The 22510-nt window shown below is 37.7% G+C and overlaps 1 protein-coding gene across 7 annotated transcripts in view; it reads left to right on the top strand.

Annotated features, from left to right (window-relative positions):
* Positions 1–22510, top strand: part of OTUD4 (OTU deubiquitinase 4) — a 32340-nt gene extending 9830 nt beyond the window's left edge. For 4 of the 7 annotated variants that reach the window (XM_086746367.1, XM_086746368.1, XM_086746370.1 and 1 more), the window contains 18 exons: positions 65–111; positions 2169–2241; positions 2732–2813; positions 3589–3733; positions 5693–5750; positions 6092–6209; positions 6444–6508; positions 7992–8092; positions 9515–9639; positions 9752–9932; positions 11151–11316; positions 12216–12336; positions 14405–14460; positions 15007–15165; positions 15747–15885; positions 16939–17208; positions 17973–18013; positions 20224–22510. In XM_086746367.1, coding sequence (XP_086602493.1) covers positions 65–111; positions 2169–2241; positions 2732–2813; positions 3589–3733; positions 5693–5750; positions 6092–6209; positions 6444–6508; positions 7992–8092; positions 9515–9639; positions 9752–9932; positions 11151–11316; positions 12216–12336; positions 14405–14460; positions 15007–15165; positions 15747–15885; positions 16939–17208; positions 17973–18013; positions 20224–21468 — 3192 coding nt within the window. In that variant the 3' untranslated portion in view covers positions 21469–22510. The remainder of the gene's footprint in view (positions 1–64; positions 112–2168; positions 2242–2731; positions 2814–3588; positions 3734–5692; positions 5751–6091; positions 6210–6443; positions 6509–7991; positions 8093–9514; positions 9640–9751; positions 9933–11150; positions 11317–12215; positions 12337–14404; positions 14461–15006; positions 15166–15746; positions 15886–16938; positions 17209–17972; positions 18014–20223) is intronic. The other 3 variants (XM_086746373.1, XM_086746371.1, XM_086746374.1) reach the window with 3 other exon arrangements.

The raw sequence follows: 22510 nt of genomic DNA, 5'->3' as shown, positions 1-22510 counted from the left end.
AATAATTGTGTGTTTGATTGAACTTAGTTTTCTTTTGTTTTTGTTTTTTTTTTTTTCAATACAGGAATGGGTTGGACAAGTAGAAATAAGTGCCCTTTCTCTCATGTACAAGTAAGAAAACTTTTAAATTTGTTTTATTGAGATCAGTTCCATTTTTCTGTTAGTGAATCAGTCGGAATAGCAAAGGTGGACTTCTATGTTATACCGTAGTTCTCCAGAAAATTGCAAATATGCTTTGAAAATTAGAGCTGTCAAGGTATTAAATAAGAATATAAAAGTGAGCTTTGAAAATGACATCTGACCTGGGATTTGAATACAGATTTGTGATACTGTCATGCATCTCACCTGCATGACAAACTGTGGTTGTTTTTGTTTCTTGTTAATTTTAATATCTTAATTTTTCAGTTAAAATTGCTTTTCTTCCTATTTCTTACCAAGGCTTTAATATTAACCCTATTGCTAAGCTGTGGGCTGTACCCATTTCTTTATTACCTCTGTACCAATGCTGTGGTGTAGCTTAGCGATATGAGTATGGTAGGCTGTATGCTAGAAAGCCATTCTCGCACCTCCCCTGGCATGAAGTTGTATGTACTGACGTAAGACTGTCTGGTGCACTGCTGTAGCTTATTCTCTTTTCTGTATAAGTGTTCCTTTTTCCACTGTATCGGTATAGATTAAATAGTATTGGTTTGTCAAGGGCCATAGCTGGAGCTATGCTTAAGAAATGTTTTGGTGTTTGTCCGTAGACAAACACTCCTCTTGCTGGTGAACAGTTTTGCTGATGAATTTTTATTAAATATAGTCTTATATATTATAATCTTTCTTCACAAAGTAGTATGAAACAATATGCTGAATATTTGTAACTGCTTTCTAATTACTGTGTAAGGGACTGACCAGTCTTCTCTTTCAGCTGTTTGTAAACCAGTTTAAGAAATCAGTATTTTAAAATGTTTAGTATAAATTAATTACTTTCTTTGTACTTTTACTTTTGATGCCAAGTTGATAAGAGGAAAGAAACAAACTAGTTAAATTACTTTCAGATACTTAGATGAGTAGCAAAGATTGATAGTCTTTCAGTTTTTAGAAAATAAAAAAACAAATAGCATATCATGTCAGTATCAATCAGTTGTGGATTTTCCTGTATTTGTCACCTTATGTTCTGTTCAACTTTTCATACTTTTTAATCTAACAAACTAAAAAAAGAATTACTAGTGTGGAGTGTTAAGTTCTAAATTTGCTTGACTGTAGTAGATCAACTCTTCATTTATTGTATTTTCAATCCTCTTAAATGTGATGAGGTACCAAAACTTAGCTTGCAGCGATAAAAAATCTTCTAAACCTGTTTTGAAAAACAATGGTGGACTGATACCCTTGATGATGAGTATCTGTGAACACAGAACAGCACCTATCTGCTGGTTTGGTCGAAGCTTCCCAAAAAGTTTGTTTCCATTCTCTCAGTTGAAGAGAGAACAGAGGAATTTCTTTGCCACTTGAAATCTAGCAATTTGAGTCTAAGGAACACAATATGGTGTTCGACTCCACGCTTTCTGGAGCCTTTATCCAAAGAGAAGGGGAAACTGAGCTTTTTGAATGTCTTTTTTTGCAGTGTGTTATCCATTTTAAAATGCAGGAAAAGATTCTTCTCGCTACATATGAAAGATATGTGGAGGGCATGATTTCCAGAGGTGCTGGACACTTGGTTACAATATCTGATCCTCTGGCAATGGCTGCTGATGGTCTGTGAGGCTGGTACAGACTGAGCCTAAGTCAGTGCTCACCTTCTGGAAATTTACCACTGTTCTTGTCTCTGTTCATAAAACCAACCTCCTCTTTGTTCTGATGAGTTTCCAAATGGCAAAGCATAATGAATTTCTCCAGGACTGGGGAGCCATCATCTTTCTAGAGACAGCTCTAGAAAGCGATGTCTAGAAATTTGTTTTGTAATTGGCTCTGTGCATGTTGTGCCAGCACATCTTATTCTAGTTTGTTCTTTCATAAACGTAAGCCTTTTTTTTGACCAGTGATAGTTGTACTCACCTTCTTCAGTATTCTTTTCCACTAGGTGTTTTCTGTGGTTACGTATGTTCCTTGAACTTGACTTGAGTATTCCAGTTTTTATTGATGCTAATTTTGAAATGAATTCTTAACTGCTACTTTTTTTTTCTTAGGAAAGATTTCATAATATACCGGGAGCCCAATGCTACTCCTTCACACGTAACTGAAAATGGCTTTTCTGATAAGGTAAAAAAAAAAAAAAAAAAAAAAGCTATTGTGAAAGGCTGAATTAAGGCTACTTTTATAAACAGTGAGTCATTTCACGTGAGTTTTATTATTCAACACAATTAAATGTTTTGAGAATTCAATTTTAACAATTTATTTTGTATATATTTAAGGCAGCTGTTCTTTTAATACACGTAGTACTTCTTTTAAAATAGATGGTCCATATTTGAGGTGTGATATATCTGTCTAGTAATATAAAATTCTGTAAAAATCAATTTGCAAGTGTTAAGTCACATAGCTACCTTTGTCTTAAATTCTTTTTGACTTTCAGTTAAATTCTTTTTGATTTAAGGGACATCCACTAAACGTTTTGATCATTTTATTGATTCTTTGAGATCCTGATTGATAACAAAGCACGCTGGTACATTAAATTGAAAAGGTAGTGCTCATATGAAAAATGAAGTGAGATGCAAAACCTAAAATATCTATGTGTTTGGTTTTTTTTCAATAGGTATTGCTGTGCTTCTCAAATGGAAACCACTATGATATTGTTTATCCCATAGAGTATTCAGAAAAGGCTGCTCTCTGCCAGTGTAAGTATTATGTTGGTTAGTTAAAGCATGTGTTTTTACCAAAAATCTTAAAATTTTCACCATCATGTTTCAGGAACGGGGTCTGTATGAAAGTTTATTATAGCCATTCTTTAGTAGCTAAGTTTCCCATTTGAGTTGTCAAGGACTATATGTTTTTTTGAGAGTGTGAATTCTTATTGTGTCCTGATTCTTGACAAAGCAGATTGTTTGTCAAGAGGAGAAGACTTTGAATCTGAGTTATCTAATCTAAACAGAAGATGTTGGTGTACTAATTTATACTATTTTGCATTGTCTTTGGTCAGCATTTTAGTTTTAATTTTGTATTTCAGACTTTTTTAGCAAACTAATGGTTTATGTTAAAGTTATCCTTGTATGTGTAAGTTGTCATGGAAATCATGGGGGTTGCATGTGCAAAAAACAACTGCCTTTGTGGATTACTGTTTTCTTTACTAGATTGCAGAAATGTTCAAAGGTCCTAATCAGGCTCAATTCATCACTGTGACACTCTTTATGAGGAATCTCATTCTTCATGAAGACTCTGCTTATGTGTAGAGTTACAAGGCTAAGGCCAAGAGACCTGATTTCTAGTAGTTTCATGCATTAAACTGTAGTAGCTGCAGCTGGTTTTGCTTCTAATGCCTTCACTGTTTCAATTAAGACATTGAAATGCTTGCTTGCTTTAATTTAAGCAATTGCAAATGCGTCTGTAATTGTGGTGTAAAATCTCATTTACCTTGTAACTGATTTTGCCTTACTTTCTCCTCCCCTTCTTCAGCTCTGCTGTATGAGTTACTGTATGAGAAAGTGTTTGATACAGATGTAAAGAACATCATAGCAGAACTTAGTGCTGTTGATGTGACAGAGGAAAGTAATGGTAGCAGTGAAGTATCTGCTTCCGATTCAGATGACGAAAACTACAGGTAAACAAAATTTAAAAGTTAACCTGAGATGCCTGTGAGTAATACACGTTAAATGAGTTTTCTGAATTTCTAGTGGGTAGTAGAATCTGACAGTTAGGGTTGAAACCTTTACAAATTACCAAGAAGAGAAACACAAAGAGGCAAGGTTAGAATTATGAAATAATGAAATACATAATCTTCACTGTACCTAAGGACAGGGTTCTGGTTCCTCTGTTATTCCTGCAGTCTGGCTTTGAGTCTTTTTACCTACTGGAATATTGCCATTGCAACATGTCCCTCTTTCTGTTTAAAATAGCAGAATCCCCTGGGAGGACTGTCAGTTTGCCAGTCTGGCATGGTAAACTCCATGAGAATTACTTGGCTCACTCTTGCAACTGAGTAGAGTTACAGGAATCTAATCCAAGTTGTGTTGCTTCCACATCTGGGTGCTGAAATGCATACTTGAGATGTAGCTAATTGAGAAACACAGATGTAGCTCGCTCCTTTTTGTTCCTTGATCTTTATGAAGTGATTATATTTGTGGGTTTATATTCCTTTTGCTAGACCTGGATGCTCTAGCTAGCTTTGAAATTTTGACCTACTGATTCCTTTTGCACAGCAAGTCTTTGAAAGTGCCATTTTTGCGTATACATGTTGGCAGTTTTTCTTCTGTTTTAATACTGTTCTTAAAAGCCTGGCTTGTGTGAAATTCCATTGAAGCCATGGAGATTGTGCTATATTAGTGCATCATGTCCTCTCTTCTGGCTGAACGTCATTAAAGTCCTTTCTGGGAGCTCTGCTGTAGTCTGTGTGGCAGAAGAAATTCTTTGAGACATTGGGAGCTGATTTTTTCCTGAAGCTGAAAACAACAGAAAGGAAGATGACGAAAATCACCACAGAAAGAAAACCAAGTTCTGGGAAAGGGATTAGCTTCCTTTCTTTTTTGGAAAAAAAATACTAGGGAACATTTCCAATTAAAATACAAAGTATTTCTGCCTCTGGGAACAATTATTGTAGTTAAATGTCAGAGAGTGGCAACCTTCTCTCTTCCTTTCTGTTCTTGGAGCTTTCCTGGGCTTCACATGCAGTAGCATTACTCTGTATCTTTGGGATTAATAAGAAAATATATGGCTAACCTCCACAGGACCTTTGTAAGTGAAGGTCCTATGCTCACTTGAGACTATCAGACTCAATGGTTTTGATTTAAACCATGTGCTATATGACGCAAGAGCTAGTGTGTGTGACTCTTGACCTAGTTAACCCAAATTACAAATGCCTTAAATTTTTTGGTTGTCTTAAAGTTGACTTCAGGTTGTTTCATTACCTAGTTTTCCAGAAGATCTTTTTCATTTTGTAAATGTGAACTTTTCAGTTACATTGTTATTAAGTGTAATAGTTTGTTTTGATTTCTGGGAGAAGTTCATGTTGACAGTTGCCTACAACTGCTGTAGGGAAAAATACTTGTTTTTGTTTTTCTCTGTGAAAAGTAATTTTCCATCAATGTCAGGTGTAGAAAATAAGAGTAAATTAAATGCCTGGTGCCAGTTAAGTAACTGAGTGTGGTTTTTTTTTAGTTTTGCTTTTTTGATTCTTTATTTTGTTTTTCTTTTCATGTCTGCTTTTGCTGTGTTTTTCTTCAGCAGTTGCAAAAATTTTAGAGGATTTTTTTTGTTTCCTTTGCCTGCTGTCCTTCCTTATTTTTCCTTAAGAGATGGCTAAGTCAGTACATGTAAGTTAGACTTCTGAAAACTCGTACTTAGAAACAAAAATGTTATTTTTAGCTTTATATGATACAGAAAGGTGGTAGTTCTTTTAGACTTAGCTTTTTCATTTTAAGACATGAAGATGTTCTTTGTACTGTGGAAAAATATGTAGAGAGTGGTAGTTTCAGTATTTTTATCCACTTCCAAGATGTTTCTTACCTGATTTTGAGACCTTGTTAATACTATATTATCACAGCTCGCTTCTGTCCTTTTGCAGAAGTAAAGCTACAACAGTTAGTGATCTGAATGGATTGAAGTCTCTTTCTGGCAACAAGGTATTTATATGTTAAGATTTATTTTCTTCCTAATAACTTGTACTGTGCTATATTTTTCAGTTTTTAATGTTCATGAGAGAATCTTGAGTTTCTGATAATGTAATGTTTGCTTTTGATGTTCCAAAAAGTGGACAGTGTCCTTTTCAATGCTTCTTAGTTCTTAATTTTGTTCTGGTATGGTTAAAAAAAAACCAGTAAATTGTTTTTTTCAAAGCTCTTTGTTTTATATATTTTCAGCGTCTTTGTATTTCAGTATAAAGCTTGAGCAGTGTGATTGAAAAATGGAAAACTGTACACCTTTATGTAGTTGACCATTTAGCACTTTGTTCTGTTTCATACAGCACCTTAAGAGCAATGGGAATCCTACCTTGTTGGTCTTACCTAAAAAAGTTCTTAAATCACTCAATCCATCAGTTTACAGAAATGTTGAATATGACGTTTGGCTCCAGTCCAAATGGGGTAAGTAACTGAATACTTAAAAGTTCCAACTTTTGCAAGCTGATGCATGAAGTGAAGCTGTCTTGAAGAGCAGTGATGGAAATGGCAGTTTGGGTTTAGGCAGTAGTCTTCCTCATATTGGGTCAGTGTGCAGATTTAGGGCCTGAACTTCTGGTTTGCATTTTTACTGCATCAAGAAAGTAACACTTCTGGTATGTTTAAACTAACAGTATATTACTGCTAATATCTTTACAGATCAGCAAAAACAAGATTTTTCTATTGCTGCTGGCATGCAGTACTCCGTTGGAGATAAATGTAAAGTAAGTAGTACTGAATTATACTTTATAGAGACACTAACATTTTGCTCAAGATGCCAATTTTCCCTATTTTTTAACTATTTTGGTATGTAATTGCTAGTTTCTAAATATTCTTTGCTTGTGTCTTCAACTATGTATATGCTCTTTATTTAACTGTTGGTGGTGTTCATAACTTACAGCATACATGCAGAAAAGGCGTGTAACAGAACATCTGATCAGAGCAATTTTACTGCATTTAAAAGTCATGAGGTTAACTTCTAGAGTATACTTAATAAGGTGACTGTGGACCTTAATGTTAAGTACGCAGATAGGTTTGTACAGGCTTGCCTCCACGGTGAGTCCTTGCTTGGTGTTGTAGAGCGCTGGCCTCTGTGTGAGATGCAGGTGCGTTTAGGGCAGTTTACTTGGTTCAGGCTAAGCTCTGCTCTTCTCTTGGTGGGCTCCGTAAGCTCGCTAGTTATTCCCGTGATGTACAAAAGTGTGGGGTAGGTCTGTTTTGTAAAACTAATAGTTCTTTCCGCCGCATCTTTTGCTGATGGTTGCACTTGCTTTATCATACTGCTGCATGAGAAAGTTTTTGTGTACACGTAGTTGCATGATGAAGAATGAAATTTTAGTGTTTTCTGTCATGCGGGCTTTTATTTGGAGAGACCAAAACCAACGTCATAGTTCCATGTATTTATGTTCAACTCTGAAGATAACTATTGCTTTTTGTAAATTGGCTTTGTTCTAATCTCATTACTTTCAATAATGGAATAGAGCTCACTTTAGTTACTGCAGATCTTGAAGATCTGAAGTTTTGGGCAATTCTTCCTCTTGAAGTATTCAAAGTGTGTTATACAATGGCTCTTTAAATTCTCTTAAAATTTGTGGTATGTATTGCTGCTTAAGAAGAAATAAGATTTGCCATGAAATTCTGTAGTACTCAAATTTTATATTAATCTCCTTAGATGTGTTAACTGAACTGATGCTACTTGGCTAAATGTGGTTCTTTCTAGGACACTTGACCAGCTATTAACATTATTAATATTAATGGGAAAATATTCAGTTAGGTTTATCATGCAGCGTAGGGGCTCTTTCCGTTGGTACTTTTAAAATATGTGTAATGGAATTAAGCATAGTGAATAAATTGCAGGAAATATGCATGTCTAAACTTCAAAAAAAAACCCAAACAAACCCAAAAACCCCAAAACAAGAAAGCTCGAAACCCACAAACCCTCAAAGCCCCATACAAACCAAACAAAAAACCTAGTGTGGAGTCGCGGGTGGTGTTTTTTTTAAGTAGTATTTTAATTTATTTTTGAAGAAGTGATATGGATTGAAGATTTGCTTTTAATACATTCACTGAATTGCATGGTGTTTATTTCTCAGGTCTGTTGCACAGAGGAAAAGTTACATTTTTAACATTGCTGATATTTTAGAATTTTACATTCTCTCATTGTCTTCTTTGAAGCTAACACACTTTTTTTTTTCCTTTCCCTTACAGGTGCGCTTAGACCATAACGGAAAATTTTATAATGCCCATATTCAAGAAGTTTGTTCAGAGAATGGGCCAGTTGTTGTATTTGTAGAAGAGCTTGGAGCAAAGTAAGTGCTTAATCTCTTTTGAAAAAGGGTGCCAAACTGAGCCTTGGCAGTGGCAGCATTACTTCAGTTCAGAGTTAATTTCAGCCCCGGAAGTATATCTCCTTCTTTACTTGAAGTAGTACTACCACAAAATTGTTAAGAAAACGACATACTAAATAAAAAAGGAAAAGGAGATTCTGCATGAATTGCCACTTCAGACTTTTTTCTTTAGTGTTAAGTAGTCTGGATATTACTTGCAGAGTAAAGCAGTAACTACGTTAGTATTAGAATTTTTTTTTTTGCACAGGATTCAGTCCTGGACAGATTGACACCATAGTAATTAAGTGTTGCTTATTGTGCTTAAATCTTAGATGCTAGGTTTGTGGCTAGCTTTGCATATTAAAAGGTCCGTCAGAGCACCTAACTTCTCTGTTGGTTGAGTAGCTTTACCTGATTTCACACAGAGCATGCCAAGTTGCTGTTTAGATCAATGTAACCTTTGCCCTAAGTTGGGACAAACTAAGTGTTTAAAGTTGTTGAGTTGTTGGTGGGGATTGCAGGGGGTTTTTTTTGTGTGTTGGTGGTTGGCTCTTCTTGTTTTTGTTTTGTTTTGTTTTCTTCTGGGGGGTAGTTGTGGTGGTTTTGGTTGGGAGGGGTGGAGGTTTTTTTTGGGTGGTTTGTGGTTTTGTTGGTTTTTTGGTTTTTTTTTTTTGTTGTTGTTGTTTTTTTTTTTTTGAGGGGTGGGTGAGGTGAGACATCTTGAGCTCTGCTGTACGTTGTGTAACTCTTCTGGGGGAAAAGAAACCCCACAGTTGAGTGTAGTTTGGGGAGAGGAAACACTTTCAGTCAAGGAAGGAGAAAGGTGCCCATTAATCTCATGCAACCTTCTCTTAAAAAAAAAAGAAAAAATCTGCAAGATCTGAAGATTGTTTTGTGGTTTGTTCCCTTTTTGAATTAAGGTTTAACCTGATTTGAATGTCTTCCTTTTGAGTAATATAAACAGTTGTTTAGACATCCTACAACATCCTCTGTTAAAAATACAGTAGTTGCTTTGGTATATAAGTGACCAATACAATGTTTTTCAATCTTGACATCTATGGCAGTGTTTGTGGTAAGTTTATCTGTTGTGTATGTTGCTTTTTCTGATCATTCTCCTTTTCTGTCTGCCCTGAAGACATTAGAATACTCCACAAATGGCTGACTGTTCTTTACTGGCTAAGTTTGCATCAACATACCAGAGAGTTTTATTTAAAAAAAAAAAAAAAAAAAAAGTTGTTTTTCTACGCACTGCTTGAGTGTAATCGTAAAGAACAAAGGACTTTGAATGCAGTGTTCTCAAACATGGAAAGATCTATCAGTCTTATTAAACATGTGTTATTAATTTATGCAAGCTCCAATCTGGTTTTTAAGATATTTTTCCTTCCATAATTCCTTGTTTTGTAGGCATGCTGTCTCACTGAAGAGCCTTAAACCTCTTCCACAGGCCTCTCCTATGGAGGGCTGGAACACTGTGCCAGGGAAGAAGACAAAAAAGTTTTTCCCAACATGGGGGCAGAATGCTCAGCCTGGTAGGATTGTACCTGTCTTTGTGTGGCAGAATCTTTATTGTCAGATGTTTTGTCTTCAAAGATGATTTTAAAAATATATATATATATGTATGTTTTCACATCTTTATCACAGATGCAGATTGCAAAGGGCCAAAGAATCAGAGCAAGTCAATAAAACCCCAGTCAGCACTACCTCCTCGACTTCAGCATACTGTGGGAACCAGGCAGCATCAGTTCTTGTGTTCTGGAGCCCAGCCTCATCAGACCTCAACTGAGCAAAAAGCTCCAGGCAGGAATCCTTCCCAAACTGTAAGGTAAAACTGCAAATAACATCTTCCTTATCTTGAACTCTAGCTGAGCTTCTGGGAGCCCAGCTGCAGGCATCAGATGCTTCCAACATGCTCTTTTGAAATATGTTGCTATTCAATTCTTAAGAAGTGTTCCAAGTCCTTAAGAATACACACAAAGACAGGACAAAGATAATTTTTTTTTTAAAACCTCTTTCAAAATTGCTGCCATCATGAGCTCCCACTCTTTTTTTTTTTTTTTTTGCATGGCAGCATCTCCCATGTAAGCACTGTACACAAAACTGCAGTTTATTCTTGGAAAGTGGATTTTGGGTTTTTTCTGGTTGAGGCTGAAGTAATGTTGCAGGTAGAGCTTCTTGGGCATGGCTTACATCTTCTGTCAGCGTCTGTAGGACCTGTCATAGAGGACTGCTTCGTGTAATGGCTGATCACTAAGGAGTACGAGAACAGCGTTTTGCCTGCATTTGTTGGTAGTGATTTTTTGATTCATTGTGTTGCCACAGCAGAGTTTGTTTTTATCGTTGCCACTCTTATTCTGTCCTATCTAAAAGACTGTTCCTTACCTAGATACAAACCCAAACTCTTAATGATCTGTTCTGTCACTCTTCTGTATTGTAACTCCTTGTGGAATGAATGGGGCTGGAGTATCTTTGGAGTCTGCTACATGCAACATTTTAAGGGCATTTTTTCCCCCTTTAGCCTAAATACATGAGTATCCTAAAAAGTTCAGTTAAGCAATTCAGAAAGCTGAAACAGTGATGTTAATTTTGTATAGTCATGCTTCAGACATTGAAAATTATAATGCATCTTTGCTTTTGTTGTTGTCTTTACAGAAATCTTCTTCCACAACTTTCTCTTGCGTCTTCATAGACAGCAGATAGGGAGGGATGATCAGTTCTGAGCTGGCACAGAAATAGATTACATTGCTTGATGCAGGGATTTTGTTTTTAACTATAATTAATAATTACCATTTGTTATAAAGTCTTGAAAAATGATACTAAACTGAATAAATCAGGGACAAGATCCATTTCTTGGCCTTCCTTAAATTTTATGCATGTGGGTTACTTGCAGTGGGCAGAGAGGCATCTGGTGTATGTGGAATCACATAGGCAGATATAATGATCTTGTTTCTGCCTTTTAAACTCTGGGTTTGTATTGTGTTTGATACTAGTGGTACTTGAATTTCTTTGTCAAAGCGGTCCAGTTTCATTTTTTCCTTTACAGAAAACCAGATCGGGAGAGAACTGAGGATCTGAACCATGGCAGCAGAGATTGTAACTACTTTGGCCTGTCTCCAGAGGAACGCAGGGAGAAACAGGCTATAGAAGAATCTCGTTCACTTTATGAGATCCAGCAGAGGGATGAACAAGCTTTTCCTGCTCTTTCCAATGTACGCTTTTTTTTTTTTTTTTCACTGTAATTAATAGTGCAGTTTTCATACTTGTTCATGAATCTTTAATTAGCAATTGTTGCTTTGCTGTCCTTACATTACAATACAATTCGAAAGCTGAGGATATTTTCTTCACGCTCGCTTTCTACCTAGAAGTATGTGAATCTACCATGCTTTATATATTGAAGATGAGACCCGTAAATAGTAGTTTCCCTTGGGAATAGTTTATGTCCACCATACACAGTTCTTTAGGTGTGTAAATATGGTAGACATATGAACTTCTAAAGCCGTGGGCTCTTCTTCATGTTCCTCCCATCTTTGGAAGGCTTTGCACAACCCTACACTTACTCGGATGTTGTACTTTTCTGGTGTGTTGGGATCAAACTTCCAGGTGAGGACAGAACTGGCTCTGAAGTGTAGTTTAATTTAGCCGAGAAACAGCTTAAGGTGACTAGGTGATTGTTTCTGATTTGGTTCACATAAAACCTGTTTTATTTTCAGTGACTTTTCTTTTTAGCCTGGGTTAAAACCCAGGCAGAGCTTGCTCGCTGTCTCTGAGCTGTGGTTAACAGTCTGCTGTATTTGCTCACCTGCAGAAGCAGAGTGTGATTTTTAAAGCGGTTATTGTCTGACTGAAGCAGTTTTTGTTTGTCATGTAAGCTAATGATATGAATGCTTTTAAAAGACACTTCACAAAATTTAGCAAGGAATGAAAGAGCGGATGAATCTGAACGATAGTGATAGAGACTGCTGTTTTTTTCTGCCCCCTTACCTTTCTGCTTATCACAGAGATAAATATTTGTGTGTCATGAAGTCATAGTAATATCATATCAGATGATGGTAAAGGGTCATCGGCTTCTCATATAAATGAATTTTTCTGCTTTTGTAAACTTCTTTAGAATCAATCTGTCTGTCAGGCTGCTACACAGACTGTGGATAATTTAAACCAGAAAAAGTTCCCAAATAATGAGAGGAGAAACAGCAAGTGGACAGCAGAGGTGGAAGAGCAGAAGGATAAAGGTAAAAATAAATGTTTTTAGGTCAAGGTTTTTTTTTGTTTGTTTGTTTGCTTGTTTTTATAACCAGTGTCACAATTTATTCAAGATGGGGTATCTGTTTAGGGAATGAGGGGAAAATTGTCATAAGCAATAGTGCCAAACTAAGCTAGGCTCAAGGTAGCAAAGGTGTAGTTGGGGAAGAAAGTACTTGTTTTCCTGCTTTGTGAATGTGGCTGAGAGAGCAGGCTCCCTGCTGGGATTTTTGTAGTAAATGGGAAGAGGAATGAGAGAAACAAAAATATTATCAGAACTACCCTAAGTTAGATTCTGTTGAAGTTCTGGTGAGTGTGGGAGCAAGTGGCAGTGGGAAAAATTTATTAAGAGTGCTTACTGGAGTCAGTTAAGAGAAAAACAGGTAAAAGTATTCAATGTGGCATGGTTAAGAATTAGCATACTATGGTACAGAAAGAGGGGAGAAGATGGTTTACAGAAGAGTTGAAAAAATCGCCCCGTTTACAGTAGAAAGAGCTGTCACATGATCAAAATTTGTTTGGGTTTTCTGCCTCCCCCCAATCTGTTATAACAGCTTCGTTTCATTGACTGTAAGCTTTTCCTCTTCTGTGTGGAAGTGGAACATGGCAGTAATAGATGAAAGCTGTAGCTGTCAGGAGGTACTTAGTAAATATTTGCTAAATGCAGTTGATTGTGTTATGGTGGGTGTTTGGGGTTGGTGGGGTTTTTTTTTTGTTTGTTTTTTTTTTTTTTTTCCCCCTGTCAGTTTTGCCATAACTAAACACCAAATTTGGTCTTGGCTGCTTCTATTTTTTTTTCCCCTGACTTTAAAACTCTTTAGCATCCTCTTAGAAGCCTCCTGCTATTTTTTGATTTTTTTTTTTTTTGTTGTTCCCTTATCTCTAGCAACAGCGCAGGTATTGCTGTTATGTATGGTACTTGTGCTCCTTAGTCCCTTTTACATGTAATGCCTTCTTGAATGGTCTCACAAGAACTGATGTTACCTATTTTTCATTCCCCAAATATCTGAAAACTTGTTTCATTTGAAAACTTGTTTCGTCAGCAATGCCAAAAAGAATGTTGAGGTAGAGAAAGCTCTTTACTACAGTGTCATTGTTGAAGTGCATGGCATGTACAGCTTTTTCTGGTTTTTGTGATGCTCTGGATTGCATTGCCTCTTCTGAAACCAGGTTAAAAATCCTGTGGGAATAAACTGTGCTTTCTTCGGGGTATTTTGGGGTTCCTGTTGGTGCTTGGGGAATTGGCAGTAATTATAATAATCAATATTGTTTTAATTTATGTTGTTGTCTAGTTGTGATGGTGCATATACTAAGCTTTTAAAAAGTACATATCTATTTAGCTGCTACTGTTAAACTTATGTGCATGAATTTGATTGACAAGCAGTGGTAATCACATTTAACATAAGCTAGAATGTGAAGAACTTGCACAGATCTTCATATATGAAGATTATGCCATGGCTGTTTTCAAGACCTTCTCCCCCACCAAGTGTTTGCTGGTGCTCCAGAAATTAAACTTTCTGTGTCAGTCTGAAAACTTTCTAGATTTTTTGAGCCATTGGAGCCTTCTAAATTGATCTATCTCTTGCTAGGTCAAGGGTAGACAAGACTTTAAGCTTCTGTTATCTTAACACTTTAATATGGAAATGCAGATCAAAACATTTTCACTTAAATCGAAGTACAAACTTACATCATTCATCCTAAATCCCTCCTAGTGAAAAAGAAGTGCTTAGAGACAGCTACACTTCTTTCCTGCTTCCTTCTAACATCACTGAAATAGTTAAGAAACAGCAGGAAAGAACTCCTGTACAGCTTTGAAAACCCAGGTTGAAGTAGCTGCTCTGGGACTGCCCTAACAAGTGTTTATTTTAGGATGCTTTGATCTTTGATAAAAATTGAAGCTTAAGTAATTTTAAGTAAGTTTTTCTGAAGTAATATATGCTGAGGTAGGTTTTGTTTTGAAGGTTTAACTTTTAGAAAGACAAACTTTAACTGGCTTAAGTTGTGATAGCCATAAATGGTGTAATGGTTCATTTACTAGGTTATGTCTTGGTGTTACAGAGTCAAATTCCAGGCAGATCCACTTAAGTCAGAAGCTTGAGCCAAATTCATCTGAGGTAATCTTAAAGAAAAGACCAAATTTTTTTTTTAATGTTATTGCTTCTCTGATACATGATTAGCAGAGCAATAGCTGCCTTCAGAGCTGTGATTGCTGCTGCTGCTTTACAGCTTTTAGTGAAATACTTCTAAGGTTGGAGGCTTGTGTTGCTGTTGGCTTTCCTCAGCCCCTGTAACCCATACTTATAGTCTTTCTCTGCAATCTGAGTTCTCAGATCTGGGCTATCGACAGCACTTATGAATCTGGATTCGTAATTGCTTAGTACAATCTGTACTTTCAGTATAATGGGACCACAGAAGCTTTGATGTTTACTAGTAGCTACTGTGCTAACAGACGGTTTTCTCTGAAGTTCAGTGAAGATTTGTAGCCTCTTGCTGGCTTTTAACCTTTGCTGTCCTTTCAATGAGCAAAATGTTACACTAGTTTAATAGAGATGGGGTGCTTACCCACTTTGTATGTAGTGTGTTTTGTCTTTGAATGCCTCTTTGAAAAGTAAATTGTACGATTAGACTAGCTGTCTCTGTTGTTTCTAACTTCACTTTAGAAGAATAGTCAAGATGAGAGTTATCAAAAAGCTTCATCTCCTTTGGAACAAGTGAAAACAGATTCTCCCATTCTTGCTGAGCAAGTAAGGAATGTTTGTTTGATTTCAAAGTTTTCCAGTCAGGAGGCTTCAGACAAAGGGGAGCTTCATCACAGCCGCGTATGTATTATCGTACTGGTTTTTAATTATGTAGTCCTTTCTATGGTGATAATGCTAAAGTTTCATATTTACAGTTAGGAATCTGTTATGTCCAACATAAAGAATGTAAAAGGACAACCCTTGGTAGAAAAGTAAAAGTACATCCTTCCTCTTCTGAGAGAGCAGTTATTTCATATCTTTCTGCTAAGATAACTGTGCTTTTCACTTTAAATTCTTTACCTTTGCTTTTTCAGGTTTCTCCAAGCTTATTGGTAATCATTTGTGAGGGTGGCTTTTCTTTTTGGATGGGAGAGACTAAATTTAATGCTTGTGGAGGTGGTTATAACACTGATGGCTGTGCCCATGCTGCAGGCACGTTCTGGGTAGAGCTCAGTGCAGTTCTTCACGCAGTGATGTAATGTATCTCAGATCTCTCTTACGTATACAGCCTGTTATGTTACTAGTTAATATTTCACTGTGATGATGATGGCAGAATGGGTAGTGCTGAGTCATCAAGGCTTTTTTGGTAGAAGTTAGACATGTTAAGGGTCACCAACAATGGTGATTTAGAATAATTTCACGTGATCTCTTTGTTTTTATAGAATGTGACAGAATGCTTACCAAGCGTAACTCCGACACCCTCACCAGTCTTTCCTGAGGTGCATTTACCTCCAACAGTGCCTTCTGTACCAGCCATCGTGCCAGCTTGGCCAAGTGAGCCAACAACCTATGGACCAGCAGGTTTGAAGAAATATTAACATAAATCAGAAACTACTAACCCTGAAAAATATTTTGACTGTCTTGCTAAATTGAAGATGCCTCCAGGAGGCACTGTTTCATGTAACATCGCATTCCAAAGGCAATCATTTGTAGGAATGTAGTTTCTCACTGCTGAAAGCTAGTAAGAGTCCTAGCAGGTCTTTGATTGCCGATATGTATAGTCTGCTTTAGTCCCTACCTGAAAGTAGAAGAGGGATGTGTACTCAAATCTCCATTTTTCTCCTGAGTGGGATAGCATTGAGTTTTGAGGGAGCTTATTCTGAGGATCTGCTTAAGGTAGAACACGTTGTCAGCATGTTGGTTTGTGCTCCCATGTAATAAGCTCATTGATTCACTAAGGACTCAGCTTGAGTCTCCTGTGTCTGGAACTAATGAGATCCACTTGGACCTGAGCTGCAAAGCCAGTATAAAGGTTTTTATGTGCTGTGCTTATCTTCTGATACATGGAATTAGCTTAGGTTCAGTCTTGGTCATTAGATCAGGTGCTGTATTTTCTGTTCCACTGTTGTGTTTCTGTACAAGAAGTAGCTTTCAAATCAGCATACTACGTTCACGTGACACAGTAATAATCCTCGCATATTTGACCACGGAAGAGGCATAGCCCAGTTAATCTGAGCTCAGATTCAGAGTTGACTGTAAATGACTAGCCAGAATGAGAACTGCAGACTCGCATATAATTTTCAGTTCCCTTCTTTTTTTCCTGTTCCTATTTCCTTCTCATAGTCCTAATTTTAAAAATAAATATGGGAAGGGTTTAGCTATTTCCTGAAACCTTAACTGTTTCACTATTTCTGAAAACTGTTCTCTGTGTTTAGCCAAATCTTCTCTTGTTTGTAACTTCCCCACTCAAGAATTTCCTCCTGTGTTTTCCTGAATACCTTTTTCTTCTTTTTTTCTTTCTCTTCTGTCTTTTGAAATTTGCTTTCCTGCTGTCACTTTCTTTTGTTATTGTATATAGTTGAGCAACATGTGTGTGTCTGTGATATATCTAATGTGTATGTTTTTTTCCCTTAGGTATTTCAGCCCAAATACCTGCTTCTTCATTGATGCCAGCCCCAGCAGCGGGACCTGACTCTATTGTATCACAGGCTCAGGTAACATCTGCTCCAGTTGCTGGAGTTCCCGTGTCGCTACAAGCAGTTAACCAGCCTTTAATGCCTTTGCCTCAGACTCTGAATCCTTACCAGGATCCGCTATACCCTGGATTCCCTTTCAGTGAAAAGGGAGAAAGAGCCATAGCACCCTCTTACTCCCTGTGCAATAATGGGGAAGATTTACCTAAAGGTGAGCAGTGAGAAGAAGGTCTGGATTTTATACCATTTTTCCTAATAGGTTTTCTTTTCTTAAAATGTAGATAAAGACCACTTCTTTGGTCCTGGTGTTTGTCTCTGTCAAAAGATGAAATTGTTGTCGTTCCATGATTTAAGGTGTGGGAGCGCTGTAACTCTTTAGTTTGTGTTGCTAACATTGCCATTATTTTAAGTGGTTACACCTTGACATCTGGTATGATCATATTGTGGTTCTTAGCTTGACCCACCATAACTTGAGGTTTTGTTGAATGTAAAGGTTTTTTTTGTTGTTGTTGTTGGTTTTTTTTTTTTTTTTTGGGATTTTTTTTTTTATTGGAGATCTACTTCCTTTTACAGTAACAGGTTTTCTCTCATATCAAAAGCTTGGAAGTTGTTGAGCATTTCTGTACTGGTCTGGGAAAATACAGGTTTTGCAATACTACAAATATGGAATGTGCACATAAAAACCATATCATATCTGACTGTACAGTGATGTTTGTTTACTTAACTGTTTCTTTAAAAACTAGAAGTTCAGTTCCACAAAGTGTTAAAACTGAAATTTAAACTGCAGTTGTGTTTTAGACATCTTACTGTGGCAAAAAGACCCCAACAAATCAGTCAAAGACATACAAGCAGCAACTTAATACAGTTTTTCTCCACTGAAATGGAACTTTATGCAAGGACTAATTTGTGGATCAGATGAAGTGTAATATTTTAGGTCTTCATAAGTCTTTTTCTGTTTGTGTTTTTTTTTCCTAGATAAGAATATTCTTAGATTTTTCTTCAATCTTGGTGTGAAGGTAATTCTTCAAACTTACTTACATTTTTGTGTTTGCTATACCACAAAATTTGCCTGCATTTGGTAATACTTGTGCTTGTTTGGTTGCTGCAGCTGTACACTTGAAGTCCATCTTTAAATTTTAAATACATTCTTATCTTGCCTTCTGTTAACTGACTGAGATCCCAACAGTGGTCCACATTGCAGTTCAAATCAACAGAAATTAAACTTATCTCAGTGGTGATAGTGAGAACTGTTGGCTTCCAACTTCACAGGTAAACCGCTGTGAATTTGAAGATGCATTCTTTCAGAAGCAGTGTCTAGTGAAAGAGAAAACGCCCTCCTACTTTGACCATGTCTGTGTACTGGCAAAGCTGTTGGCGGTACAAATACCTAGTGCAGCTTTCCCTGTGGAGGCTCCCTTAAGTGACCTGCATGTCTGTCCTTTCTACTCAGGTTAAGGACAACAATATTTTACTTTTAACCTTCTAAGTAATTGTAATAGCGGTTGATGTGTATATGTGGTGCAAATCTGTGTGTGTGGTTGAGGCTCATCGAAAAAGGAAATGTTTTCCAGTTCTTGGAAGGAGTAGTTGTTTGCTTAGTTTCTCCCTTCTGCACATAACAATGTTATTTTTTTACCCTTAGTCCTTCTGTCAGGCAAGCTGCTTTGGAAAAGGTACCGAGAGCTCTTAGGCTTATTCCACGTGACTTTGGCCATGAGTAATGATTTTCTTTGGTGTCTGTGCATGGAAAGATGGAATGTTCAGCACAACTTACAAAGTAAATTTAGATTTGATGCCTGTGTGCTAATACAAGTCCTTTTCCTTAATAGAAAATCCGTAAGTCATTAGCAAGTGGCACTGCAGTATATTTGCACAGCGTTTGATTCATAAGCCTACATGTATGTGGGACTCTCCTTGCTGGTACTGTGTATTATTTAGGATGTAGTCTGTCATTTTGGTGCTTCAGCACCATCTACTGGTCCAAGCGCCACGTTCCAGTAGTTGTGCTCCTCAGCTGGCGGCCAAATGGTATTATGGTAGACCCGGGAACGACTTTCTGTGTCACCCTGGCCACTGCTTTGGTCCCAGATCCTGCCATGGTGTCATCCACACCGTTCCAGCCGCTCACCCAGAGTGAACTGACTAATTCCTCTTGGGAGGATGGTTTGCTCCGAGGGCTGTTTCTACAGATGGCACAGATAAGACAGTGCCAAGTTTTGGGGTCTGCCCTCTACCTACTCCAGTGTTTTCCTAGACAGCCTCGTGCCTCCAGCAGCCTTGCATGGTGTTCTGTGTGGCCTGAAATAGGGATATTGGGCACACTGTAATTGTAAAAACATCCCACGGTGTTGCACTTGGGCCAGTTGCTATGTACCACAGTACGAACACAAAGTCTGTGTTTATAAACTCTCAACTCTGAGCAATGTAACCGTAAGCCACCATGTGCTAATTAATTAACACGGAAGTAGAGGAAAGGGAAAGGGGTCACCGCCTGAGGCAGATGACTTTGGTATTGTGAACCTAGCTCCTGTTCACTCACAGCACAGAAAAGATTGTTGCTGAAAATGGTGCCTGTCCGTTGTGTGACTCCCACCGGTGTCTGAAAGGGGTATTGTATATTCTAACGAAACCTGTCCCCCTGCTTTGTGAAAAGGCTTCTAAGAAAGCTGATCTGTGGGTTGTGTGAATACAGATGGATTTCAGTCCTCGGGGCAATGATCTAACTCTGGGTCTTGGTGTAGTCTGTTGTGGTTTGTTGGGTTTTTTTTTGTTTTTTTAGTTTTTTTTTAAAGTGAAAAAATATGTGTGGTATGACTTCTTGTTTTGATTGTTAACCCTTAAAATTCTGAAAAGTGAGGTAGTAGGGCAAACTGTCGATTAATAATTCTGATTCTGGAAAATGAGTTTGAAATGCGTGTCTTCAAATGCATAACTAAAGCTTGACTTCATAGCCTCATGTGTTTAAATTAACCAGGTAGAAATTGTGTTACCAAGTTTTCTTATTGGTTATAACTGTTGCCCATTTCAAATGCATTTGGAAGGAAAACAAAGAAATGAGAACATCATCCTGAAGATATTCTTTAGAATTGAGGGCAGTAAATAAAATTAACCTTTACTTTTTGTAATTAACCGTTTCAAAATGGTAAATTACCTGTGTGCTATTATGTCTGTCTGAACATTCAAAAGACCAAACGCTTTGTTTGTTTGTTTGTTTCCTATCTTGCAGGCATACAGTTGTCCCATGTGGGCACCCCATTCTTATTTGTACCCCCTGCACCAGGCCTATTTAGCTGCTTGTAGAATGTACCCAAACGTGTCCCTTCCTGTGTATCCGCACAACCCCTGGTTCCAGGAGGCTCCACCGACTCAGAATGAAAATGAAACTGCACAAACAAACAGGCACTTTCCTGTTCAGAGCGAGGTCAGATCCAATGGTCAAATTCCGCAGGTTGATAGTAGATCTCCATCATTGCCTCTGATTGTCCCTACAGCTCAGGTGTCAGAAAGTCAAGGACAGGTCTGCATAGAATCGGAGAATCCAGTGCAAGCTCTTAATGCAAACTATGAGGAGTCCCTGAGAGGGAAAAATATGTTCCCACAGCCACCCTTTGGACACAATCACTTTCTAGGAGCTGTTCCAATAGCGCCTCCTTTCTTTCCTCACTTTTGGTATGGGTACCCGGTTCAGGGATTCATTGAAAATTCAGTGGCAAGACCCAGTGTTGTCATGTCACCTGAGGACAAAGAGGCAACGGCTAGCACCTCTGCCAACTTGTATGTGGCCAAAGAAAGCAGCCCTCCAGTTCCTGTAGTAAATTGTGCAGAACAGCTTCAGAAGACTAACAGTGGCGGCGGCTCCAGCACCGTACCGTTCCCTGGGGCTGGTGCAAGCAGTGAACACAGTGCCCCGCAGGAAACTTCAGCAAGGGCACCTCAGCTGGAGCAAACTCGTCCTTCGGCTTCTCCTGCTAAGCAAAAAACAGCCGGGCAGCAAAACCGTTCTCCACAAACACGGGGGATGGAGAGGCAGACAGCGGTGCTCAACACTCCGCCACTATTGGCAGAACCACCGAAAAGCGAACTGAAAAACAGCATTTCCAGTCGTAAGGAGAAGACTGATAAAGGCAGAGATTCCAAGGGTGCTGGTAATCCACAGACAGAAAGCAGAGCACAGAGAACAAGGGAAGAGAGCTCTGAAGATGAGAGTGAAGTTTCCGATATGCTGAGAAGTGGTAGATCCAAGCAATTTTATAACCAGACTTACGGAGGAGGCAGAAGGCCTAGACTTGAGTGGGGTTATTCCAGTAGGGGAGGATATCAGTTCCAAAGAAACGAGGAGGCCTGGAAAGGACCGCCCAGCAGAACCAGAGATGATGGCTACCAGTATCAGCGGAACTTTAGGGGGAGGCCATATAGGAATGACAGGAGAAGGGCAACACTGGGAGATAATCAGAGAGGGCATCAAGCATAGAGTGAATGGATCATTGAAAATTTTAAAATGCAAAAAGTAATTTGAAGTAGCGATTTAAAATCTTAATCTTTCTTTTTAGTAAAGTTCGAGGATACGTTTAACTTTTGGTGAGTAAAGACTAGGAAATGTGAACTACCATATGATTTTTGGGGGGATTATAGGGTTTGTTTGGCTTAGTATTTTTTCTGCAATGTCAAATTAGAAAAAAAACAATATAGGTTTAGTGTTTGGTAATTTTTTTTCCCCACAAAAGTTTGAGTTTGTGATAGAAGAGGGATACATACATTTACTAGAGTGACAAATTATAGTATTTGATGTGATCTAGATTCTGAAATTGATAGTAACATCACACCAAATATAAATGTATATTTTATCATACAATGCCTTAGTTCTGAACTGAGCTAAAGGAATTCTCAACCTACTGCACTGTTGTCTTTGATATGCTTCCAACCCAAAGGCCTTTCATCTCAAAAGAGGAAAAAAAAAAAAAAAAAAAAAAAGAAAAAAAAATCTGTCAGACTTGAATGTTTCTCTTTGGTGTGTTACACGTACGGCAGCCAGCTAACCCTGTGTCTTAGGTATGTTGTATATAGTTCTTTTAATATTCATAGGGTATATTTTTGAATTTTAAAAAACATTTGTTGAAATAAAAATCAAGACAAGCAGTCAAGAATAGCTGTGTATGAATTGATAAGAATGGCTATTTCCACCAAGAATTCTTAATGCTGGTGTGACTAGAATGGTGCCTATGCCAACAGAATAATTACAAAGACAATAAAAATGTAGATGCTATGCATTTCCAAAATAATTCTGCATCTGTTATAATAGCAGAAGTTTTTTTAATGCCACTTTAACACTAATGCACTGACAAATCCTAGATATTTTGTGAGAAGAGATGCATAAAGTGCATGTTACGTTTTTTTTAAGTTTGTATGATTGAGCTACTGTTCAGTATTCTTTTGTTGTTGCACTGTTGATGCAAATTTATGTTTTGCATGTACAACTCCTTGCTGGAACTACTTTTTAAAGCAAGATGGAGAGT

The sequence above is a fragment of the Chlamydotis macqueenii genome, chromosome 4, assembly GCF_036417535.1.
Source record: "Chlamydotis macqueenii isolate bChlMac1 chromosome 4, bChlMac1.mat, whole genome shotgun sequence".
Lineage (NCBI taxonomy): Eukaryota > Metazoa > Chordata > Aves > Otidiformes > Otididae > Chlamydotis > Chlamydotis macqueenii.
The sequence above is the reverse complement of the archived record's forward strand: the minus strand, read 5'-3'. Positions and strand labels throughout refer to the sequence as shown.